The sequence below is a fragment of the Myotis daubentonii genome, chromosome 16 (genome assembly GCF_963259705.1).
Source record: "Myotis daubentonii chromosome 16, mMyoDau2.1, whole genome shotgun sequence".
NCBI classification, from domain to species: Eukaryota; Metazoa; Chordata; class Mammalia; order Chiroptera; family Vespertilionidae; genus Myotis; species Myotis daubentonii.
Genome location: NC_081855.1, coordinates 18,862,362 through 18,884,047, shown reverse-complemented (window position 1 = coordinate 18,884,047; position 21,686 = coordinate 18,862,362). Strand labels below are relative to the sequence as shown.

Here is a 21,686-nt window from a genome sequence, read left to right as displayed (position 1 = left end):
TGTTTCTTGCTCTCTCCCTCTCCCTTCTTCTCTCTCTAAAAATCAATTTTAAAAAATCTTTTTTTAAAAAAAAATATATTTCTTTATTGGTTTCAGAGAGGAAGGGAGAAGGAGAGAGAGATAGAAACATCAATGATGAGAGAGAATCATTGATCGGCTGCCTCCCGCACACCCCCCACTCGGGATCGAGCCCGCAACCCAGGCATGTGCCCCTGGCCGGAATCGAACCCGGGACCCTTCAGTCCGCAGGCTGACGCTCTATCCACTGAGCCAAGCCGGCCAGGGCTTAAAAATTCTTTACAAAAATAAAATAACAGCCCTGATGGTGTGGCTCAGTCAACTGATGATTTTCTCTCCTTTCCTCTCCCTGAAATCAATAAAAATATATTTTTTAAAAAACTAACAAAACCAAAAACACATGGATATCTAAAAGAAAACAAAACCAAGTGATACACAGAAGGTGGGGACAAACCACTGAAAGCTACCTATATGGACTTATGTGGTACCATCATCTATGCAAGAGAAAGTAACAAAAAGCAACAAGAACCCCCTAACAGTCAACTGGGGCTCCAACTTGGCACAGCAGCTAGAACTGGGAAAAGTTCCACACACTCAAACAGGGAGTGAACACAACACATTTTTTTTTTAAGAGACAGAGGGAAGAAGATAGATAGAAACATCGATGAAAAACATCATCAATCGGCTGCCTCCTGCACGCCCCTCACTGGGAACTGAGCTCGAAACCTGGGCATGTGACATGACTGGGAATTGAACCAGTGACTTTTGGTTCCTGGATCAACACTCAACTGGTGAGCCACACTGGCCAGGCTGAACACAACAAATTTGTAATGTAATCTGGCTAGGATAAAATGGTATCCCATTTTCACTAACATTTCCCTGATTTCTAGTGAAGTTCAATATTTTTTCACATTCTTTGACTATTGTGATTTCCTCTTTTGTGAACTGCTTGCTCATATTCTTATTTCTCTACTGGGCCATTTGTCACTTGTGGGCTAGGCAATTTTTATTAAGTTTGGATACTATTTTGTCAGGTATTTGAGGTACAGATAAGTTCTAACTCTATAGCTCTTCAACTTTGGGTGTGACATTTTTTAAAAAGAAGTTTTATATTCTAAGGTATGCAAATTTGTCAATCATTTCTTTCACAGACAGTATTTTTGTCTTATTTAAGAAATGTTTTTGTCCCTCAAGTAACATTCTCTTTATTTAACATAGGAACGTTTTAAAGATTTACTTTTCACTCTTATGGCTTTTAATTCATTAAAGTTATTTGTAAAGTGTGAGGTAGAAAGTTTATTTCACTTAATTCCATACTTATAACTAACTAGGGGCCCGGTGCACGAAATTCGTGCACTGGGTGTGTGTGTGGGGGGGGGAGTGTCCCTCAGCCCAGCCTGCCCCCTCTCACATACTGGGAGCCCTCAGGCGTTGACCCCCATCACCCTCCAATCACAGATCGGCCCCTTGCCCAGGCTTGACTCCTCTGACAGAGGTGTCAGGCCTGGGCAGGGGACCCTCATTTCCCCCCATCTCTGGTTCTGCCCCCAGCCCAGGCCTGATGCCTCTGGCCCAGGCATCAGGCGTGGGCAGGGGACCCCCAGACCCCTCCGATTGCTGGCTCTGCCCCTTGCCCAGGCCTGATGCCTCAGCCAGAGGCGTAGACCCCCATCACCCTCTGGTCACCTGATCGGCCCCTTGCCAGGCCTGATGCCTCCGCCAGAGGTGTCAGGCTTGGACAGGGGACCCCCATCTCCCCCCGATCACTGGCTCTGGCCCCCGCCCAGGCCTGAGGCCTCTGGCCCAGGAATCATGCCTGGGCAGGGGACCCCCATCTCCCTCTGATCACTTGCTCCACCCCCCCGCCCAAGCCTGACGCCTCTGACCCAGGCTTCAGGCCTGGGCAAGGGGACCATCATATCCCCCCAATCCCCGGCTCAGCCCCCCGCCCAGGCCCGATGCCTCGGCCAGAGGAGTTGACCCTCATCACCCTCCGATCACCAATCACCGGATCGGCCCCTTGACCAGGCCTGAGGCCTCCGGCAGAGGTGTCAGGCCTGGGCAGGGGACCCCCAGCTCCCGCGGTTGCAGGCTCCGCCCCTGCCCAGGCCTAACGCCTCTGGCTGAGGCGTCCGGCCCGGGCAGCGGGGACCCGCAGCTGCAGCGTCCCCGCGATCGTGGGCTTCGCTTTAGGCCCAGGCAAGGGACCCCTAGCTCCCGGGACTGCCAGCTTCGACCGTGCCCAGCTCCCATCGCTGGCTCCACCCCTACTTCCTGCTATCACTGGCCAGGGCGGAAAAGGCGCCTGATTCTCCGATCATGGCTGGGGGGCAGGGCAAAGGCGGCCCTGGGGCCGCCTTTGCCCTGCCCCCCAGCTCTTAGCTCCCCCCTGGGTTTCCGATCACTGTCAGTGGCAGGGGGCTTCTTCCTGCTTTCCCTTTCGCCTCCCTGCATTGTGCCTACATATGCAAATTAACTGCCAATCATAGTTGGCAGTTAATCTGCATATAGCCCTGATTAGCCAATGAAAAGGGTATCGTCGTACGCCAATTACCATTTTTCTCTTTTATTAGATAGGATTATTTTAAAAGCCTATTTGTTAACAACCCTTTCTTTTCCCAGTGATTTGTAATGCCACATGTCATATATCAAATTTTCATATATGAGTCTATTTCTGGGTTCTCTAGTCTGTTTCACTGGTCTATTTGTTTTTCCCTAAATCAATAACAAACTATCTTAATTACAGTAGCTTTACTATGTGTTAATATCTGGTAGGTAGGGCAAGTCTCCTCACCTTGCCTTCTTAGAATTTTGCTGGATATATTTCTGATCCTTTGCTTATCTGTATGAATTCTAGAATCTACTCACCAAGTTTCTTATTGGATTTTTTAGTGGAATTCTGAATTTATAGATTATTTTTCAGATATACTGTCTGCTTGTTTTGGTTGTCACAAGGTAGTTTTATTTACTTGCAGTAAGTAAAGGAGACAGGAGATTCACATTCAAAGCTCTGTCTCCCTGAATAAGAAGCCTTAGCCATTCCTTATATACACACTGTTTGGTTAATTATACATTGGTTTCTTCTTTGCAGTTGGTTACATTTTTCATTGAGCTCCTGTTAAGCTCATCCTGTTTACAACTGCATCTGCAAAATATTCCATGACAACCCAAGGCTCCTAAGTATATGCCTGCTTTACATTACATTAACTTTTCATTAAGGAACACACATGTATTCAGATCTTTATTTTTAATATAGGGTGGGGCAAAAGTACATTTACAACTGTGTGTACAAAGAAAGTTTATTCTTGTACTAGAGACCCGGTGCATGAAAATTCATGCACTGGAGGCGGGGGTGGGGGGGCGATCCCTCAGCCAGGCCTGCCCCCTCTCACAGTCCAGGAGCCCTCAGGGGCAAGAGGCGACCTGGTGATCAGGGGAAGACAACGCCCCCATCACACCTCTGCTGCTGCCACTGCTGGCAGCGCAAGCCTCAGCTGGCCCTGGTTACCTGAGCCTCGGGCGGCCCTGGGAGGCTGGGCAGCCAACATCTGAGGCTTAACTGCGCCTTGGGCCCACCCTGGGCGGTTGGGAGGCTGAGAGCGGCTCTGGCCGCACCACATGCCTGCCACCCCCAGCGGGGCTGAAAGGACTGGTGGACTCCAGCAGGGCTGAGAGGACTGGGTGCCGCCTCTTGTGGCTACGGGCACTGCCACTTTGTGATGGTGTGATGGTCAATTTGCATTATTCTGTCTTTATTAGATAGGATTATTATTATTTATTAATTATTGTATTACTAGAGGCCTGTTGCACGAAGAGATTCGTGCAGTAGGTCTTCCTTTCCCCTGGCTGCTGGCACTGGTTTTCCTCTGGAACCCAGCACCCAGGCCTTTGCTCTGTCGCTGCTCTGGCCCCCGGGCTGTCAGGCTTCACTCCACTGCTTGGAGCCTACATATGCAAATTAACCTCCATCTTTATTAATTTGCATATTCTCCTGATTGGCTGGTTAGCATAGCGAAGGTAGTCAATTTACATGTTTGTCTATTATTAGGTAAGATTTTCCGTACAACCAACTATAAACCTACTTTTGCTCCACCCTATACATTCCATAAAGATCTTGCCCATTTTTGTTTAGAAGTATTCTAGGTAAATTATATACAATAGTTCCCCATATCTGTGAGGGTACATTCCAAGACCCCTAGTGGATGCCTGAAACCAAGGATAGTACTTAACCATATACATAGTATATTTTTTCCTATACATACATACATATACTTTGTAGCTTCTCTTTGGCATATCTAAATTGTTAGCATCACTACTGTTGTTTTTTGGGACCATTATTAATTAACACATTGTTTGCGGGCAGTTTTTATCGCGCACTAACAGGTGGCGTGGGCCATTTTTGCTAATTTTTTGCGCAAATGGCAACATTCAGTAAAATTATGATAACTTTAGTTTACGTATTTATACGTTACCCGCATTCTACCGCTAGTCTATAAAAAACGTATTAATACGTGTCCTGCGCTCTACTACACTGGTAGAACGTATAAATACGTTTCCCGCATACAATGTGTTAAAATAAGGGTTACTTGAACTTAAGCACTGTTATACTGCAGTGTGATACTGAAAACTGAGACAGCTACTAAGTGACTAACAGGCAGGTAACTGACACAGCATGGATATGCTGGACAAAGGGACCATTCACATCCTGGGCATGATAGAGTGGGAAGATGTGTGATTTCATCACCTCAGAACAAGACACAATTTCATCACCACAGAACAGCATTGACCTATGAATCAGGAGGTCACGGTTTAATTCCTGGTCAGGATACATGGCCAAGTTTCGGGCTCGATTCCCAGGGTGGGGCATACAGGAGGCAGCCGATCAATGATTCTCTTTCATCATTGGTGTGTTTTTTTTCCTCTCTCCCTTCCTCTCTGAAATCAATAAAATATATATATTTTTTAAAAAGAAACTGAATGAGATCAGGTCTCATTCTGATAAGAAAATAAACACTAACTTTGTAACAAAGCAGCATCAACATCACTATTGTGATTATTTATAATACTACGAGGACAAAATCATCTCCTGACATTTTTTTACATTTTAAAGAAAGTGAGATTCTCAAGATAAATAGTCTAAATTACAGTTTTTACCCTCTTAGTGATTCTAACTTTGCCCTTGGCATTAGAGTAGCATCTTGGGTTTTAAGTAAATGAATAACAATGTTTCACAACCTTTGAGGCTTCCAGCTCTTTAACCTTGTCTTCAGCCTCTGTCAGTTTATCTTTCAAAGCTGCAATTTCCTTCTCCATGGGCATCACAACAGACCGAAGTTTTTCAGCATCTTCTTGGGCCTACGGTTAAAAAGAATTAAATACTTCAACTTATTGACTTATTGCTTTTCTAAGAAATGACCCACCCACTTGTTAAAATTAGTATAATAAATAAGTTTTGAAGCACTCACAAAAATGAACCATATCTAACTTTAAATGTTGTATTACTTTAAATGTCAAGTCATAATCATAGTTTTGCATGTATTCCATCTAGAATTTGGAAGAAAATGAATTCACCATGACACTTTTGACTTTTTAATTAATTATTTAAGTTGGAAAATATTCTATGTATAAAAGGAAATACACGCATTTTTTTATAATTCTGGTTACTAAATTAATGAAACCATAATTTTTTTACAACTACTGAAAAGACTATTTTTTAAACACTAAAAATGGAACAATGTATTTTCTAAAATATTAGAAAATTATGTTGCTATAGAAAGGCTTTCATCCGGTTATTTAAACAGAGAAGTTTAAATCTTTTTACTTTTGACATTTAAATGAAACAAACCCAAAGAATGGCATCTAAAAATATTGTGCTGTTTTGCATCCTTCATTCTTAAAAACATGGATTAAAAGGAAACAAGATCCATAAACTAGTTAACTGGTGAGAAACTTACATATCTATAAATATAAAAGGCTAAGCGACCGGCCAACCAGCCAACCAGCCGGTAGCTATAACACATACTGACCACCAGGGGGCAGACACTCAATGCGGGAGCTGCCGAGCTGTGGTGACTTGGCAGCAGCAGTTTTCGGGTGACACACCGGGAACCAGAGAAGAAGGAGCCCAATTTCTCATGATTCCTCTTGCACTCCGGGACCCCTCCGTGGATTGTCAGAGAGCCGGTTTCGGCCCAATCTCCGCAGGCCAGGCCAAGGGACCCCACCTGCTGGAGGGACCCCAACTCACTCTGCAGATGCCCTTCGAGCCGCGGCATAGGCCCAGGTGCGGCCGACAGGGGAAGGACCATGGGAGGTTGCCTCCAGGGTGTGTCTGGCCCATCTCGCCCAGTCCCGCCCCACCAGCCACCACCCGGGACCGCCTGCATTAATTAGTTCCTGCACCAGAGGGACTAATTAATTTCCTTTCAATGTGCAAAAATCTGTGTACCGGGACACTAGTATATATATATATATAAACTGGAATAAAGGCAGAAAGTTAGCTGTTTTCCTCATCTATACATATAAAAGGGTAATATACAAAGTGTCCCCTCAGGAGTTCGAGCAGGAGACCGGGATTTCGATCGCTCGCTATGACATGCACTGACTATCAGGGGGCAGCATGGAATGAAGGAAGGCCCCGGCCAGCAGCTGACAGCCAGGGAAGGGAGGACCCAGCTGGCAGCCAGAAGCAAGGTCCTGGCCAGCAGCCGGAAGGCCTCAATTAGCCCTGATCACTGGACAGGCCTAGGGACCCTAACCATGCACGAATTTCATGCACCAAGTCTCTAGCAGTAAAAAGAAAAAGTAACCTTATTCACTAAATATCATATATGCCCAAATGTGAGTGGAGATTTTTTTCCCTAGAAAACATTTCTCAGAAAAGAGAAGGATTCAATTTTTTTTCCAGTTTTTATTGTCATTTCATCATTTATCTTATTTCATACTAAGTCCTGTTTGGAAGGCATGTAAATTTAATTACCTTCAGTCAAGACTAATTGGTGATAGAGGTCAGCTAATAAAAATCAGCAGGAAAAAGCCAGGAAGCACAGAGAAGCCCAAAAAAAAGGAATCCAAAGAGGACCACACCAAGACACATCATAATTAAAATGCCAAGAGCAAAAGACAAAGAGAGAATCTTAAAAGCAGCAAGAGGAAACAGTTAGTTACCTATAAGGAAGTATCCATATGATTGTCAGCTGATTACTCAATAGAAACTATGCAGGCCAGAAGGGAGTCGCAAGAAATATTCAAAGTGATGAAGAGCAAGAACCTACAACCAAGATTACTTTACCCAGCAAAGCTATCATTCAGAATTGAAGGTCAGATAAAGAGCTTCACAGGTAAGAAAAAGCTAAAGGAGTTTATCACCACCAAACCAGTATTATATGAAATGCTGAAAGGTATCCTTTAAGAAGAGGAAGAAGAAGAAAAAGGTAAAGATACAAATTATTAACAACAAATACACATCTATCAACAAGTGAATCTAAAAATCAAGTGAATAAATAATCTGATGAGGGGGAGAAACCAAGATGGTGGCATAGGTAAACACCTTAAATTGCTGCCTCGCACAACCACTTCAAAAATACAATTAAAAGACAAAACGGACATCATCCAGAACCACAGGAAGGCTGGCTGAGTGGAAATTCTACAACTAGAAGGAAAGGGAAAAGCACACTGAGACTCAGAGGAGGTGCGGAAGTAAAGTGCAGAGGTACAGAGGCACTGACGGGAAGGGCTGGCAACTGAGGACACGGTTGTTGCCCAGTGGTTACAACGTCAGCCTGCACACTGAAGGGTCTCAGTTTTGATTCCCGGTCAAGGATACATACTTCGATTGTGGGTTCATTGTGAGCCCCAAATACGGTGGGGTTGGGGGGGGTAGGGTTGTATAAGAGGCAACCAATCAATGTGTCTCTCTCACACTGATGTTTGTGTCTCTCTCTCTTTTTCTCTCTCTCTCTTCCTCTCCCTTCCCCTCTCCCTTCCACTCTCTCTAAAAAAAAAATCAACAGAAAAATATCCTCGGGTGAGGATTAACAAAAATAGAAAATGTAATTAAATAGTCTTTATATGGACCATGAATTAGGAACCAAAGAGTAAGATTAATCTGATTGTAAAGTCAAATTCTAATTATTAGTTTATATAATATGTGATTTAAAATATATGTATGCCTATAAACTAATAATGTAAAAGTTTATATAATCAAACTGGCTAAAAGTGTTGTGTTTTTTTTTTTCAATATATAGTTTTCATTGATTTCAGAAAGGGAGGGAGTGGGAAAAAGATAGAGACATCAATGATGAGAGAGAATCATTGATTGGCTGCCTCCTGCATGCCCCCTATTGGGGACCAAGCCCACAACCCGGGCATGCGCCCTTGACCAGAATCGAACATGGACCACTCAATTCACAAGCTAATTCTCTATCCACTGAGCCAAACCAGCCAGGGCTGGCCAAAGTGTTTTGAATTTTCTCAATAAAATGTTTCACCTTGTATTTAGTTGGTTTATGTTCAGGCACTATGGTAATATGTTCAAGCATAATATACAGTACCTTTGTCACAAAGGAACTAAGGTATACTGAGGAAGAGGGAAAATTAAAAATGAAATCTTTGGTTTAAACACAATCACCAAGCAACAACACTCATTCAACAAATATTTATTGAACATCTATGCTAGATACTATTCTAGGTATTTAAGATACACAAATAAACAAGACTCCTGCCCTCATGAAGCATATATTCTAGCAAGGAGAGAAAGGCATTAAACAATAAAAGTAATAAATAGGTGAATGCTATGTATATTATAAAATATGCACTATGGAAAATGAAAAATTAGAATAGAATATGGGTAATCGGAGGAGGAAGGTGGATAAGTTATAATGTTAAATAGGCTGGTCAGGAAAAGCCTCATGAGGAGACATTTAGTCAAAGATTTGAAGAAGGTGAGGGAGTTTCACATACAAAAATTTGGGAAAGGGCATCAAATCATCCAGTACTATATTTAGGTTTGTATCCAAATAATTCCTCCAACAAAAAACATTAAAGTACATCTTCTATTACCATAATAATATTGAAGCATCTTGCATTTAGATTCAAATATATCTACAGATAAATACATTCCTTCATACCTTTTTCATTTCATTTTCTAAATTTTCTTCCTCTTGACCTTCAGATAACCTTCTCCTTAAATCAGCAATTTCCCTCTCTGCAGATTCTCGATACTGTGCCCACTGTGTTCGTTCCTGCTCCAGGCGAAGGTGGAACTGATGCTCATAGTCACGAACTGTTTCTACAACACACCACCAAATATTTCATGTCTAAGCATTATGAAAAAAATGTTCTGGTACACAAAAATTTAAGTAGTTACATAAAGAGCTCTTGCCTAATTTCTGGAAATCTTTTAATTCACTAAAAAAATTAACTACATTTCTAGTTATTATGTGTAAAAATTTTGCTAAGGGCTTTCATCATCTCTAATTTTCAAATAAACCTGTGTCATATTATTTTACAGATGAGGAAAGCTTAGGAAAGGTTACATACTCTGACCAATGTTTGCTTTTCTGAGGCAGACTGAAGGAGGAGCAGTCATTTTCAGCCATGAGGCAAAATGAGGTTGAAAACCACATGTAAGGAAGAAGGAACAGAATGGAGACTAGAACACTAGGAACATTGTGGAACCACTGTAACCAGCTGTAGATTACCTACCTCTGGGTTTCTTCTTCTGTAAGTAAAATGAACTCCTATTTGTGTGAGCCACTATACTCAGCATTGTTACAGGGGCTCTGAGTAATCCCTAAGTGACAGCCACAAACTCAGAAATATGGCTTGACTTAACCAGCCTTCTTACAAAGAGCAGTAAGGCAAAAATGACACACAACTGCTAAGTCGGAAGAAGAAAAGTTATCACTATTTCACATTTATAATAAAACTAATTTCAGGAAGCCAAAGATTCAGCGGCAACTTCATTTCAATATCATCTTCTCAGAAACTGCAGGAAGTAATTAAGCACTAGTGCAACAGCAGATAGAGACTAAATTACTGCTCTTCCTTTCCAGCGGTTCTCAACCTGTGGGTCGCGACCCCTTTGGTGGTCAAACGACCCTTTCACAGGGGTTGCCTGAGACCATCCTTCATATCAGATATTTACATTACAATTCATAACAGTAGCAACATTACAGTTATAAAGTAGCAACAAAAATAATTTTATGGTTGGGTCACAACATGAGGAACTACTTAAAGGGACAGAAGGTTGAGAACCACTGCTTTAGACCAAGGGTCACAAGCTGGCAGCCCATAAAGCTTATTCTAACCCATAGCCCATTCTATTTCATAAACTACAGAAAAAAATTCACAAAAAAATCCAAATTTTTCTTAAAAATGTAAAAGACGTGGCAACACTGGACTGGATGGGCAATAATTAGCTGGAATAAATGTAAATAATAAGTTTACTCTTTGCACTGGAGATCTCTCCAGTTCTACATACTCCCTGTGCCCATACAGCTTTATTCACTGGCATTACTTGCCTTTTTTTTTTTTTTAGATTTTTTTCCGTTATTGATTAAGGTATTACAAATGCGTCCTTATCCCCCCTTTGTCCCCCCCACCCCCCCACGCATGCCCTCACCCCCCAGTGTCTATATCCATTGGTTATGCTTATATGAATGCATACAAGTCCTTTGGTTGATCACTCCCCCTTAGCCCCACCCTCCCTGCCTTCCCTCTGAGGTTTGAGCATCTGATCAATGCTTCTCTGTCTCTAGATCTATTTTTGTTCATTGGTTTATGTTGTTCATTATAATCCACAAATGAGATCATGTTATATTTACCTTTCTCTGACTTATGCCACTTACCATAATGCTCTCCAACTCCATCCATGATGCTGCAAATGGAAGGAGTTCCTTCCTTTTTACAGCAGCATAGTATTCCATTATGTAGATGTGCCAAAGTTTTTTAATCCACTCATCTGCTAATGGGCACTTAGACTAATTCCAAATCTTAGCTATTGTAAATTGTGCTGCTATGAACACAGGGGTGCATATATCCTGATTGGTGTTTCTGGCTTCTTGGGATATATTCCTAGAAGTGGGATCACTGGGTCAAATGGGAGTTCCATTTTTATTTTTTTGAGGTAGCTCCATACTGTTCTCCACAGTGGCTGCACCAGTCTGCAATCCCACCAGCAGTGCACAAGGGTTCCTTTTTCTCCACATCCTCTCCAGCATTTGTCATTTGTTGATTTGTTGATGATAGCCATTCTGACAGGTGTGAGATGAAACCTGATTGTCATTTTGATTTGCATCACTTGGATGATTAGTGGGTTTGAGCATGTTTTCATATGTCTCTTGGCCTTCCTTATGTCTTCTTTCAAAAAATATCTATTGAGGTCCTTTGCCCATTTTTTTATTGGGTTGTTTGTCTTCCTTTTGTTAAGTTGTATGAGTTCCCTGTAAATGTTGGAGATTAAACCCTTAACAGAAATATCATTGGCAAATATGTTCTCCCATGCAGTGGGTTTTCTTGTTTTTTTGATGGTTTCTTTTGCTGTGCAGAAGCTTTTTGATGTAGTCCAATTTGTTTATTTCCCCTTGCTCTAGGAGTGGTATCAGTGAAGAAATTGCTTTGGCATATGTCTGAGATTTTACTGACTTTGGATTGTTCTAATATTTTTATGGTTTCCCTTCTTATGTTTAAGTCCTTTATCCATTTTGAGTTTATTTTTATGTATGGTGTAAGTTGGTGGTCTACTTTCATTTTTTTTGCATGTGTCTGACCAAATTTCCCAGCACCATTTATTGAAGAGACTGTCTTGACTCCATTGTATGTTCTTGACTCCTTTGTCAAATATTAATTGAGCATATTGGTTCGGGTCGATTTCTGGGTTCTCTATTCTATTCCATTGGTCTATATGTCTGTTCTTGTGCCAGTACCAGGCAGTTTTGAGAACAGTGGCTGTGTAATACAGCTTGATATCTGGTATTGAGATCCCTCATACTTTGTTCTTCTTTCTCAGGATCACTACAGCTATTCGGGTGTTTTGTTTTTATTCCAGATGAATTTTTGGACATTTCTTTCTAGATCTGTGAAATATGCCATTGGTAATTTAATGGGGATTGCATTGAATCTATAGATTGCTTTGGGTAGTATGGACATTTTAATGATGTTGATTCTACCAATCCATGAACACAGTATGTTCTTCCATCTGTTTGTCTTCCTCTATCTCTTTTTCAACATCCTGTAGTTTTCTGAGTAGAGGTCTTTTACCTCTTTAGTTTATTCCTAGGTATCTTAATTTTGGTGCGATAGTAAATAGGATTGCTTTTTTAGCCTCTCTTTCTGTAAGTTCACTATTGGTGTATAGAAATGCCATAGATTTCTTGGCGTTAATTTTGTATCCTGCTACATTGCCAAATTCATTTATTAAGTCTAATAATTTTTTAATGGAGTCTTTAGGGTTTTCTATGTACAGTATCATGTCATCTGCGAATAAGGACAGTTTTACTTCTTCTTTTCCAATTTGGATGCCTTTTATTTCTTCTTCTTGTCTGATCGCAATGGCTAGTACCTCCAGTACTATATTGAACAAGAGTGGTGAGAGTGGGCATCCCTGTCTTGTTCCTATTCTTAGGGGAAATGGTTTTAGTTTTTGCCCATTGAGTACGATGTTGGCTGTGGGTTTGTCATATATGGCTTTTATTATGTTGAGGTGTGATCCTTTTATTCCCACCTTGCTGAGTTTTTATCAAGAAAGGGTGCTGGATTTTGTCAAATGCTTTTCTGCATTAATTGATACGACTATGTGATTTTTATCTCTCAATTTGTTTATGTGATGTATCACGTTTATTGATTTGCGGGTATTGTACCATCTTTACAACCCAGGGATAAAACCTACTTGGTCATGGTGTATGATCTTTCTGATGTACTGCTGGACCCGATTTGCTAGAATTTTGTTCAGGATTTTGGCATCTATGTTCATAAGAGATATTGGCCTGTAATTCTCTTTCACTGTGTTGTCTTTATCTGGTTTTGGTATTAGGGCAGTGATGGCGAACCTATGACATGTGTGTCAGAGGTGACACGCGAACTCATTTTGGGTGACATGCATCGACAGAGACAAAAAACTGCATAATTGCCCTAGCCGGTTTGGCTCAGTGACTAGAGCATCGGCCTGCGGTCTGAAGGGTCCCGGGTTCGATTCCAGTCAAGGGCATGTACCTTGGTTGTGGGCACATCCCCAGTAGGGGGTGTGCAGGAGGCAGCTGATCGATGTTTCTCTCTCATCGATATTTCTAACTCTCTATCCCTCTCCCTTCCTCTCTGCAAAAAAATCAATAAAATATATTTTTTTAAAAATTGCATAATTCAAATATTTGTTTCTCACAACGGCCAGAGTTGGGCATCACTCGAGTAATATTATTGCTCACATTACTCATGATCAATAATGCAATTCTAAAACCGGATGTAAACATGTACACTGGTGTTGCGTAGCAAAGATACATAGTGAAAACATCCAAGATACATTGTTCCAATATTGACATTAATATAAAAAGGTTAAGAATTGCACTATAAAGAGATTAATCTTTACTCATGACATTTTATTTTTACTCGAGTGACAAAATGCCCAATTCTGGAAACGGTTATTGTCAACATGTGCCTCGGGTAAGCTTCCTGTGCGTTCGGGTGCATTCAGCAAACGGACGCACTTGATTACCATGTTTGTTAGGAGACAGGAGTGGGAGGGTTAGAAGCAAAAGATATACAGTACAACAGTGCTCGACGAGACATTCTGTGTGTCAGATAATTGATTACAGCACCATATATTTTTTGGTTATACATACTATCTTTGAATTGTTTTGCACCAGGAGTCAGTGCAACAACACTGCAAAAAGTTAATAGGTAAGAAATCTATCAACCTTTTATAAAAAACACCATGATTTATATTTATTTATTTTTGCAGCCTTGTGATGGAGAATCAAAAAAAATAAAAAAGCAAGATTGAATGATAAAGGAAGTGGAAGTAGCAGTAGCCGATCCTTTCAAGACATGTGAACCAAGATGTACAGGATTGTCAACAGAAACAACAGATTATTGTGCATACTGTGTAATGAAACTGTAGTAAGCAGAACGTGGAATGTAAAGAGACATTTTGAAACTAATCATTGTCAGCTCTTGAAAAAAAGTATCGATGAAAGGAAGGAATACATTTCTAGGCAGCTACACCTCTATAAAAGTCAATCAAATGCCATCATTAAATTCATAATATGCTCTACAAATTTAACATCAGCAAGTTACTGTATTGCTCACTCCATAGCTCAGCATGGAAAAGCCCTCAGTGACGAAGAATTTATTAAGGAAACATTTCTAAGATGTGCACCAGCTCTATTTCACAATATGAAAAATAAAGATGATATTATTTAAAGAATTTGAGTTACCACACAGTAGAAATACTATCAAAGACAGAATAATAGATCTTAACAAAAACGTACATCAATTTAAAAAAGACTTAAATAGTTGTAAATATTTTTCGATTTCTCTTGATGAAACTACTGATGTCACATCAAATGCTCAGTTGGCCATTATTGCTAGATATTCTGATGGTCTCACAATGAGAGAAGAATTGATAAAGTTAGAATCAATGCCAATAAGTACAACAGGAAATGAAATATGTAAGGTTGTTATAAAAACATTAATGACCTCAACATTGATATCTCTAAAATTGAGCCAGTCACGACAGCTGGGGCACCAAATATGGTGGGAAAAAAATGTGGGATTTCTGAAATTGTTTATGGAAGCTATTAGACATCCACTTGTACCTTTTCATTGCATTATCCATCAGGAGGTGTTGTGTGCCAAATCGGGATTCTCAGAATTGAATGATTTAATGTCAGCTGTAACAAAAATTGTGAATTTTATAGCTTCTCGATCCCTTCACAAGCGAGAATTTTCTGCACTTTTACAGGAAGTTGATTCAACCTACAGTGAATACTGCTGTTCAATAATGTGAGATGGCTTAGTCTAGGTAGAGTACTTGAGTGATTTGTGGAGTGCTTTGAAGAAATTACGGTATTTATTGAGAAGAAGGATCTGGCAAACTTTCCTCAGAGCAATGATTTTAAGTGGGTCAGCAATTGGATGTTTTTTACAGATCTCTCTGTTCATATGAATGAACTGAACTTAAAATTACAAGGTTTTGGCAAAAGTATTGACGTTATATTTGGATACATCAAATCTTTTGAAAGTAAACTTAAAATTTTCAAGCAAGATATTGAAACTAAACTTATAAGTATTTTCCTCTGATAAAAAAGTATTTCGAGAAGGCCACTACAACGAGTGTAATGGAGTCCATACTTACATACCAGAATATAGTAAACTCATTATTTGAACAGTTCCATGAAAGATTCAACCAATTTAGAAGCCTAGAACAGACCATTAAAATAATTAAGTATCCAGATGTAGTTGTTTACAGTACTTTGGAATTAAAGAATTTCCAATGGATGCAAATTGACAATTTAGAGATGCAACTTGCAGATTTTCAAGGTAGCATTTGGACTCGTGTTTGTCGACTTAAGGTCGAAACTTGAAAATATGGAACGAAATCGTTTGAATAATGAAGAAGAGTGCAACTACGAACAAGAAATTTTGAGTGCTTGGAACAGAGTACCTGACACTTTTAGTGACATAAAAAATTTAGCAATGGCTTTGCTAACAATTTTTTCATCAACATATTTTTGTGAGACTTTGTTCTCAGCATTAAGTAATATTAAAACGAACAAAAGAAACCGGCTAACAGATGAAGTTAGTGGTGCTTGCTTGGCCTTGAAGTGCACCAAGTATGAACCTGCAATCGAAGAATTAGCAGAAAAACTTCAGCACCAAAAAAGTCACTAATTTCTAGTTTTTGTATCATTTGATTATCATTGTTTTTATTATTATTTTTTCCTAAACGTACATTGTTTTTCTGTTTTTGTTTATTTTATACATATTTTTGGTTGATTTTTTTTGTTAAATGGCATTTAAATATATAAAATAAATATCAAAATTATAAATCTTTTTTTTTACTATGGTTGCAAATATAAAAAAAATTATGAATATTTCTATATGTGACACGGCACCAGAGTTAAGTTAGGGTTTTTCAAAATTTTGACACGCCAAGCTCAACAGGTTCACCATCACTGTATTAGGGTGATGCTGGCTTCATAGAATGCACTTGGAAGTGTTCCTTTCTCTTGAATATTCTGGAATAGTCTGAGGAGGATAGGTTTTAGTTCTTCCTTGAATGTTTGGTAAAACTCCTGTGAAGCCGTCTGGCCCCAGGAGTTTGTTTGCTAGAAGCTTTTTGATGACTGCTTCAATTTCTTCCATAGTTATGAGCCTATTCAGGTTTTTAGATTTGTCCTGATTGAGTTTTAGAAGGTTATATTTTTCTAGGAATATGTCTATTTCCTCCAGGTTCTCTAGTTTGTTGGAATAGAGTTGTTCATAGTATTTTTTAACAATCCTTTGTGTTTCTGTGGGGTCTGTTGTTATTTCGCCTCTTTCATTTCTGATTTTATTTGGGTCCTCTCTCTTTGCTTCTTGGTTAGCTTGGATAGAGGTTCACCAATCTTGATTATCCTCTCAAAGAACCAGCTCTTGGTTTCATTGATCTTTTGTATTGTCTCTTTGGTCTCTATGTCATTTATTTCTGCTCTGATCTTTATTATTTCCTTCCTTCTGGACACTGTGGGCTTTTCATATTGCTCTCTTTCTAATTCTTTAAGTTGCAAGGTTAGATAATTTATTACCAGTTTTTCTTGTTTTTGGGGGTAGGCCTGTAGAGCTATGAACTTCCCACTCAAGACTGCTTTCATTGTATCCCATAGATTGTTGTGTTTTCATTGTCATTTGTTTCTAGAATTCTATTTCTTCTTTGATCTCTTTGGTAATCCAATCATTGTTTAACAGCATGCTATTTAGCCTCCAAGTGTTTGATTTTTTTTTTTCATTGTGTTTATTGTAGTTGATTTCTAGTTTTATGCCATTGTGATCTGAAAAGATGCTTGTTATGATTTCTATCCTCTTGAATTTGAAGAGACTTTGCTTGTGTCCTAATATGTGGTCTATCTTTGAAAGTGTCCCATGTGCACTGGAGAAAAATGTATACTTTGTAGCTTTGGGGTAAAATATTCTGAAGATGTCAATTAAGTCCATCTGATCTAGTGAGTCGTTTAGGATTGCTGTTTCTTTGCTGAGTTTTTGATTAGAGGATTTATTCAGTGGTGTCAGTGGAGTATTAACGTCCCCTACCATGACTATATTGCTATTGATCTCTCCCTTAATATCTTCCAGAAGTTGTTTTATATATTTGGGTGCTCCTGGATTGGGTGCATATATGATTACCAAAGTTGTATCTTCTTGTTGAATTGCTCCCTTTAGTATCATATAGTGGCCTTCCTTATCTCTTGTTACGGCCTTTACTTTGAGGTCTATTTTGTCAGATATAAGTATTGCAACCCCAACTTTTTTCTCATTTCCATTTGCCTGAAATTTTTTTTTCCATCCCTTCAACTCTCAGTCTGTGTGAATCCTTTGTTCTGAGTTGGGTCTCTTAGAGACAGCAAATATATGGTTCATGTTTTCTAATCCATTCAGCTACCCTATGTCTTTTGATTGGAGCATTTAATCCATTTATATTTAATGTTATTATTGATAAGTACTTGTTTGTTGTCATTTTTATTCTTAATGTTTTTGTTTCTTCTTGCCTTTCTGTTTCTTATTTTTACAGCAGTCCCTTTAGCATTTCTTGCATTGCTGGCTTGGTGGTAATAAACTCTCTTAGCCCCTTTTTGTCTCTGAAGCTCCTGATTCCACCTTCTATTTTGAATGATAGCCTTGGTGGGTATAGTAATCTTGGGTTCAGGCCCTCCTTGCTTTGGATCACTTTGTATATTTCATTCCATTCCCTTCTGGCCTGGTGTGTTTCCGTTGAGAAATCAGTTGACATTCTAAAAGGAGATCCCTTATAAGTAACTTTCTCTCTCTGGAAGCCTTTAAGATTCTTACTTTGTCGTTGGTGTTTACCAATTTAATTATGATGTGTCTTGGTGTTGGTCTTTTGGGGTTCATCTTGTTTGGGACTCTGTGTGCTTCTTGGACTTGCGTAGTTTTTTTCTTGCCAATATCAAGGAAGTTTTCTGTCATTATTTCTTCAAACAGGTTTTCTATTCCTTGCTTCTCTTCCTCTCCTTCTAGTATCCCTATTATGCGAATGTTGTTTCGTTTTGTGTTGTCCCAGAGCTCCCTTAGGCTCTCCTCTTGCTTTTTAAATTTCCTTTCCAGTTGCTGCTGTGTTTGTGTGTTTTTTCCTACCATATCTTCTAATTCGCTAATGTGGTCCTCAGCCTCTTCTAGTTTACTCTTTAAGCCTTCCATTGTGTTCTTTATTGCAGTTATGTCATTCTTCATTTCCCATTGGTTCCTTTTCATGTTGGTGACATTCTCATTCAGCTCCTTATAATTCTCATTGAGCTGTGTGTATTTGTCATTGAGTTGTGTGTATTTGTCATCCAGCTGTTTGAGCATCCTTATAACCATTACTCTGAATTCTTTCTCTGATATGTTACTAGCCTCAATTTCATTTAACCCTCTTTCTAGAGATTCCTTTTTCTTTCCTTTAGGGATTGCTTTTTTGTCTTCCCATGTTTTGTTGTAATGTTTTAATTGTAAATCCGTTTTCTTTGCTACCCAGGTTCTTTTGGGGATGGTGCTACTGGTGTGATCTCTCAAGTCTCCTGGGCTTGGTAATCTAGAGTAGCTCCCTACTTGAGCTATTTGGGTTTTCTTAATGTAGGCTTGCAAGCTGGAAAGGCGCAAGTGTGGTGTCTAGAAGTCAGCAACCGTGGGAGGGGGGTGTCTCAATTTTTGCTGTCTTGAGCCCTTGGTTGAAATTGTGCATGCCCAGCGGGGATTCACAGTGGTACCCAGTAACCATCTGTTGGGGTGGTGGGGCTTAGGAGGCCTGCGCTCTGGAAAGGCGTGAATGTGGTGTCCAGAGTTCTGCAGTTTTGGGGTGGGCCAACTCAGCTTCTGTTGCTGCCTCCGTGGTTGGATACACACACCCCCCGTGGCGGCTCATAGGGGCATTTGCCAGCAGGGTGTACTGACACACTCTGAAGGGCCCTGGCACTGAAGCCACGGGATTGCAGTGTCTGTGGGAAGGTATCTCAGAAGAGGGAATTCACCATTTCTACGGGCCAGCTGTGCACCCCTGTTTGTATAAGTGCATGCCTAGCAGGGGCTCACAGCAGCGCCCAAGGGCTGCCTGTGGAGGGGTGGGCTTGGGAGGCCTGTATGCTGGAAAAGCATGTGCCTGTAGTGTACAGAGTTCTGCAGCTGTGGGGTGGGAAGACTCAGTTTTTGCTACTGCACCTGTGGTAGATAGGTGCATGTTCCCAGTGGCGGCTCACAGGGGCACCCGTGGTGCCTTTGCCAATGCAGCGGCGCACTGAAGCACTCTGAAAGGCCCTGGCACTAAAGCCGCATAATCAAGGTGTCTGTGGGCAGGTGTCCAGGATGAGTGAATTCAGAATTTCTACTGCCGGGGGAGTGCATCCCTGTTTGTCCAAGATCAGACCCAGCCGGGGCTCACAGCAGCTTCCCAGAGTGCCCTATGGATAGATGGGCTCAGGGTGCCTGCTCCTTGGAAATGCGGGGCTGTGGCAGTGCCTTTGCCAGAGCAAAGCTCTGACACACTCTGAGGGGCCCTGGCACTAGGTTGCGGAGCTGGGTTGTCTGTGGGCGGTTATTCAGAAAGAGGAAATTCAGAATTTCTACTGTGGGGCAGCATGCCCGTGTCTGTACAAAATCACACCCAGTGGGGGTACACAATAGCCCCCAAAAGCTGCCTATGGAGTGGTGTGCCCTGGAAGTCTTTGCACTGGAAACGCACGAATGTGGCGTCCGGAGGTCTGCCGCTGGGGAGGGAGGAAGTTGCACTTACTGCTGTGGGAGAGGTGCACCTTTGGAGGTGGAGGTCCCAGGGTCCACGGGTCTGCGGGTGGGACAGCAGGGTTTTGGCTGGAGTGACTGCCAGGTTGCGGGCAGTGTGCAAGGCCTGTCTGGGTGGTGGTGCTGTTGAGTTCCTAGAAGAGGCCACTCTCCCCTTCAAGATGGCATGGGCTCCATCTGGGGAGTGCCCGTAGTGGTGGTAGTCTCTTCCTATCCAAGAGAGCCTGGTCTGCCAGCCCCTGCTGCTCCTGCCAGATTTAAATGTCCCTCACTCACTCTCGCACACACACCGCACACATCCACACACTCTCCTTTCATCCCGTTACTCACTCACATCCTCTCCCTCACCTCTGTCCTGCCAGCCACCATCTTTTTCTCTCTCGCTTCTTGCTTGACTCTTATGCTGGAATGGCTCAGTTTGTTGAAGTATCATCTCATGCACCGAAGAGTCACAGGTTTGATTTCCAGTTAGGGCACATACCCAAGTTGCAGATTCAATCACCAGTCAGGGCATGTACGGAATCAATGTTTCTCCCTCACATTGATGTTTCTCTCTCTGTCTCTCCATTCCTCTCTATAATCAACTTATCTTTGGGTAAAATAATATATATGTACATAGATCATAGAGCCATATGCATATCATTGGCTTTTCTATCATTTTGAAAATAATAGTACATCTTGAAGATAGTAAATCATATAGCTACAAATGAAACTCTGAAAATGTTCTCAATCATCAGAATCAGATATCTTAGAAAATCATAAAACAGATCAACCATTGTCTTTACCTTTCATAACAGCCTGAAGTGAAGCAACTTCTTCTCTCCACTGTCTTTTTACTTCATCTATAGCTTCTTGTTTGGTATTCTCAGAGACTGTGGCAATGGCCTTGATATTCTCCATCTCTGCTTGGGCTTCCCACAGCTGTGTTCGAAGGTGTCCCAAATCATCTTGTGCAGCTTGTAATACTGCATTTTGTCTCTTCAAATCCTCTGGAAGAAAAGTAAAACACTTTCCATTATGGAGGGGCTCACTTTTACCAGACTGGCACTGCAATGAAGAAACAAAGCATTTAAATTTATAATGTTAACATTGTAATGAATAAGTTAAGCATTAAATTGAAAAATGAAATTGAAAGTTAGAAAATAAAATCATTTTATAAAGATTTAAGGTATGCTGGATATCAAAAATCAGTTATTAACTATGTAACCAGATAAAGATTCAGGCCATAGTTTTAGAGCTAAATGATCTTACTTAATCTCTATGGCCTCCATTCCACACCTTACAAACTCCCACCTCAGAAGGTTGTTTTAATGATAAAATAATTTATTGAAAATGCTTACTAGTACAGTACCTTGCACAAGTAGACATTCAAGAAATGGTTCATAAAAGAAAGCATGGCAGTTACTAGATCCAAGTTTTTAAAGTTATAATTTATTTACCCGCACTCCCTTACCATCTATTTATTTAAAACCCTAATATGCAAATAGACGGAATGGCAGAACAACCAAACAACCACCAAGGGGCGCACACGGAACATGGCGGGCATCGGCTGCAGGCGGCAGAGTGTGGAACATGGCGAGTGGCAGCCGTGGTGGGGTGGTGGAGGAGAGCGGGGGCGCCCGACCAAGGCAGGGCGCTGGTCGCTGTCATTGGGGCGAGCTTGTGGTGGTTACTGAAAATTCTTT

General features: G+C 40.9%; 1 protein-coding gene across 5 annotated transcripts in view; it reads right to left on the bottom strand.

Moving 5' to 3' along the window:
* RABEP1 (rabaptin, RAB GTPase binding effector protein 1) overlaps positions 1 to 21,686 on the bottom strand; it is a 113,716-nt gene that overhangs the window by 50,442 nt on the left and 41,588 nt on the right. For all 5 annotated transcript variants that reach the window (XM_059668970.1, XM_059668971.1, XM_059668973.1 and 2 more), the window contains 3 exons: positions 20,787 to 20,990; positions 9,147 to 9,307; positions 5,254 to 5,373 (listed from right to left, as the gene is read on the bottom strand). In XM_059668970.1, coding sequence (XP_059524953.1) covers positions 5,254 to 5,373; positions 9,147 to 9,307; positions 20,787 to 20,990 — 485 coding nt within the window. The remainder of the gene's footprint in view (positions 1 to 5,253; positions 5,374 to 9,146; positions 9,308 to 20,786; positions 20,991 to 21,686) is intronic.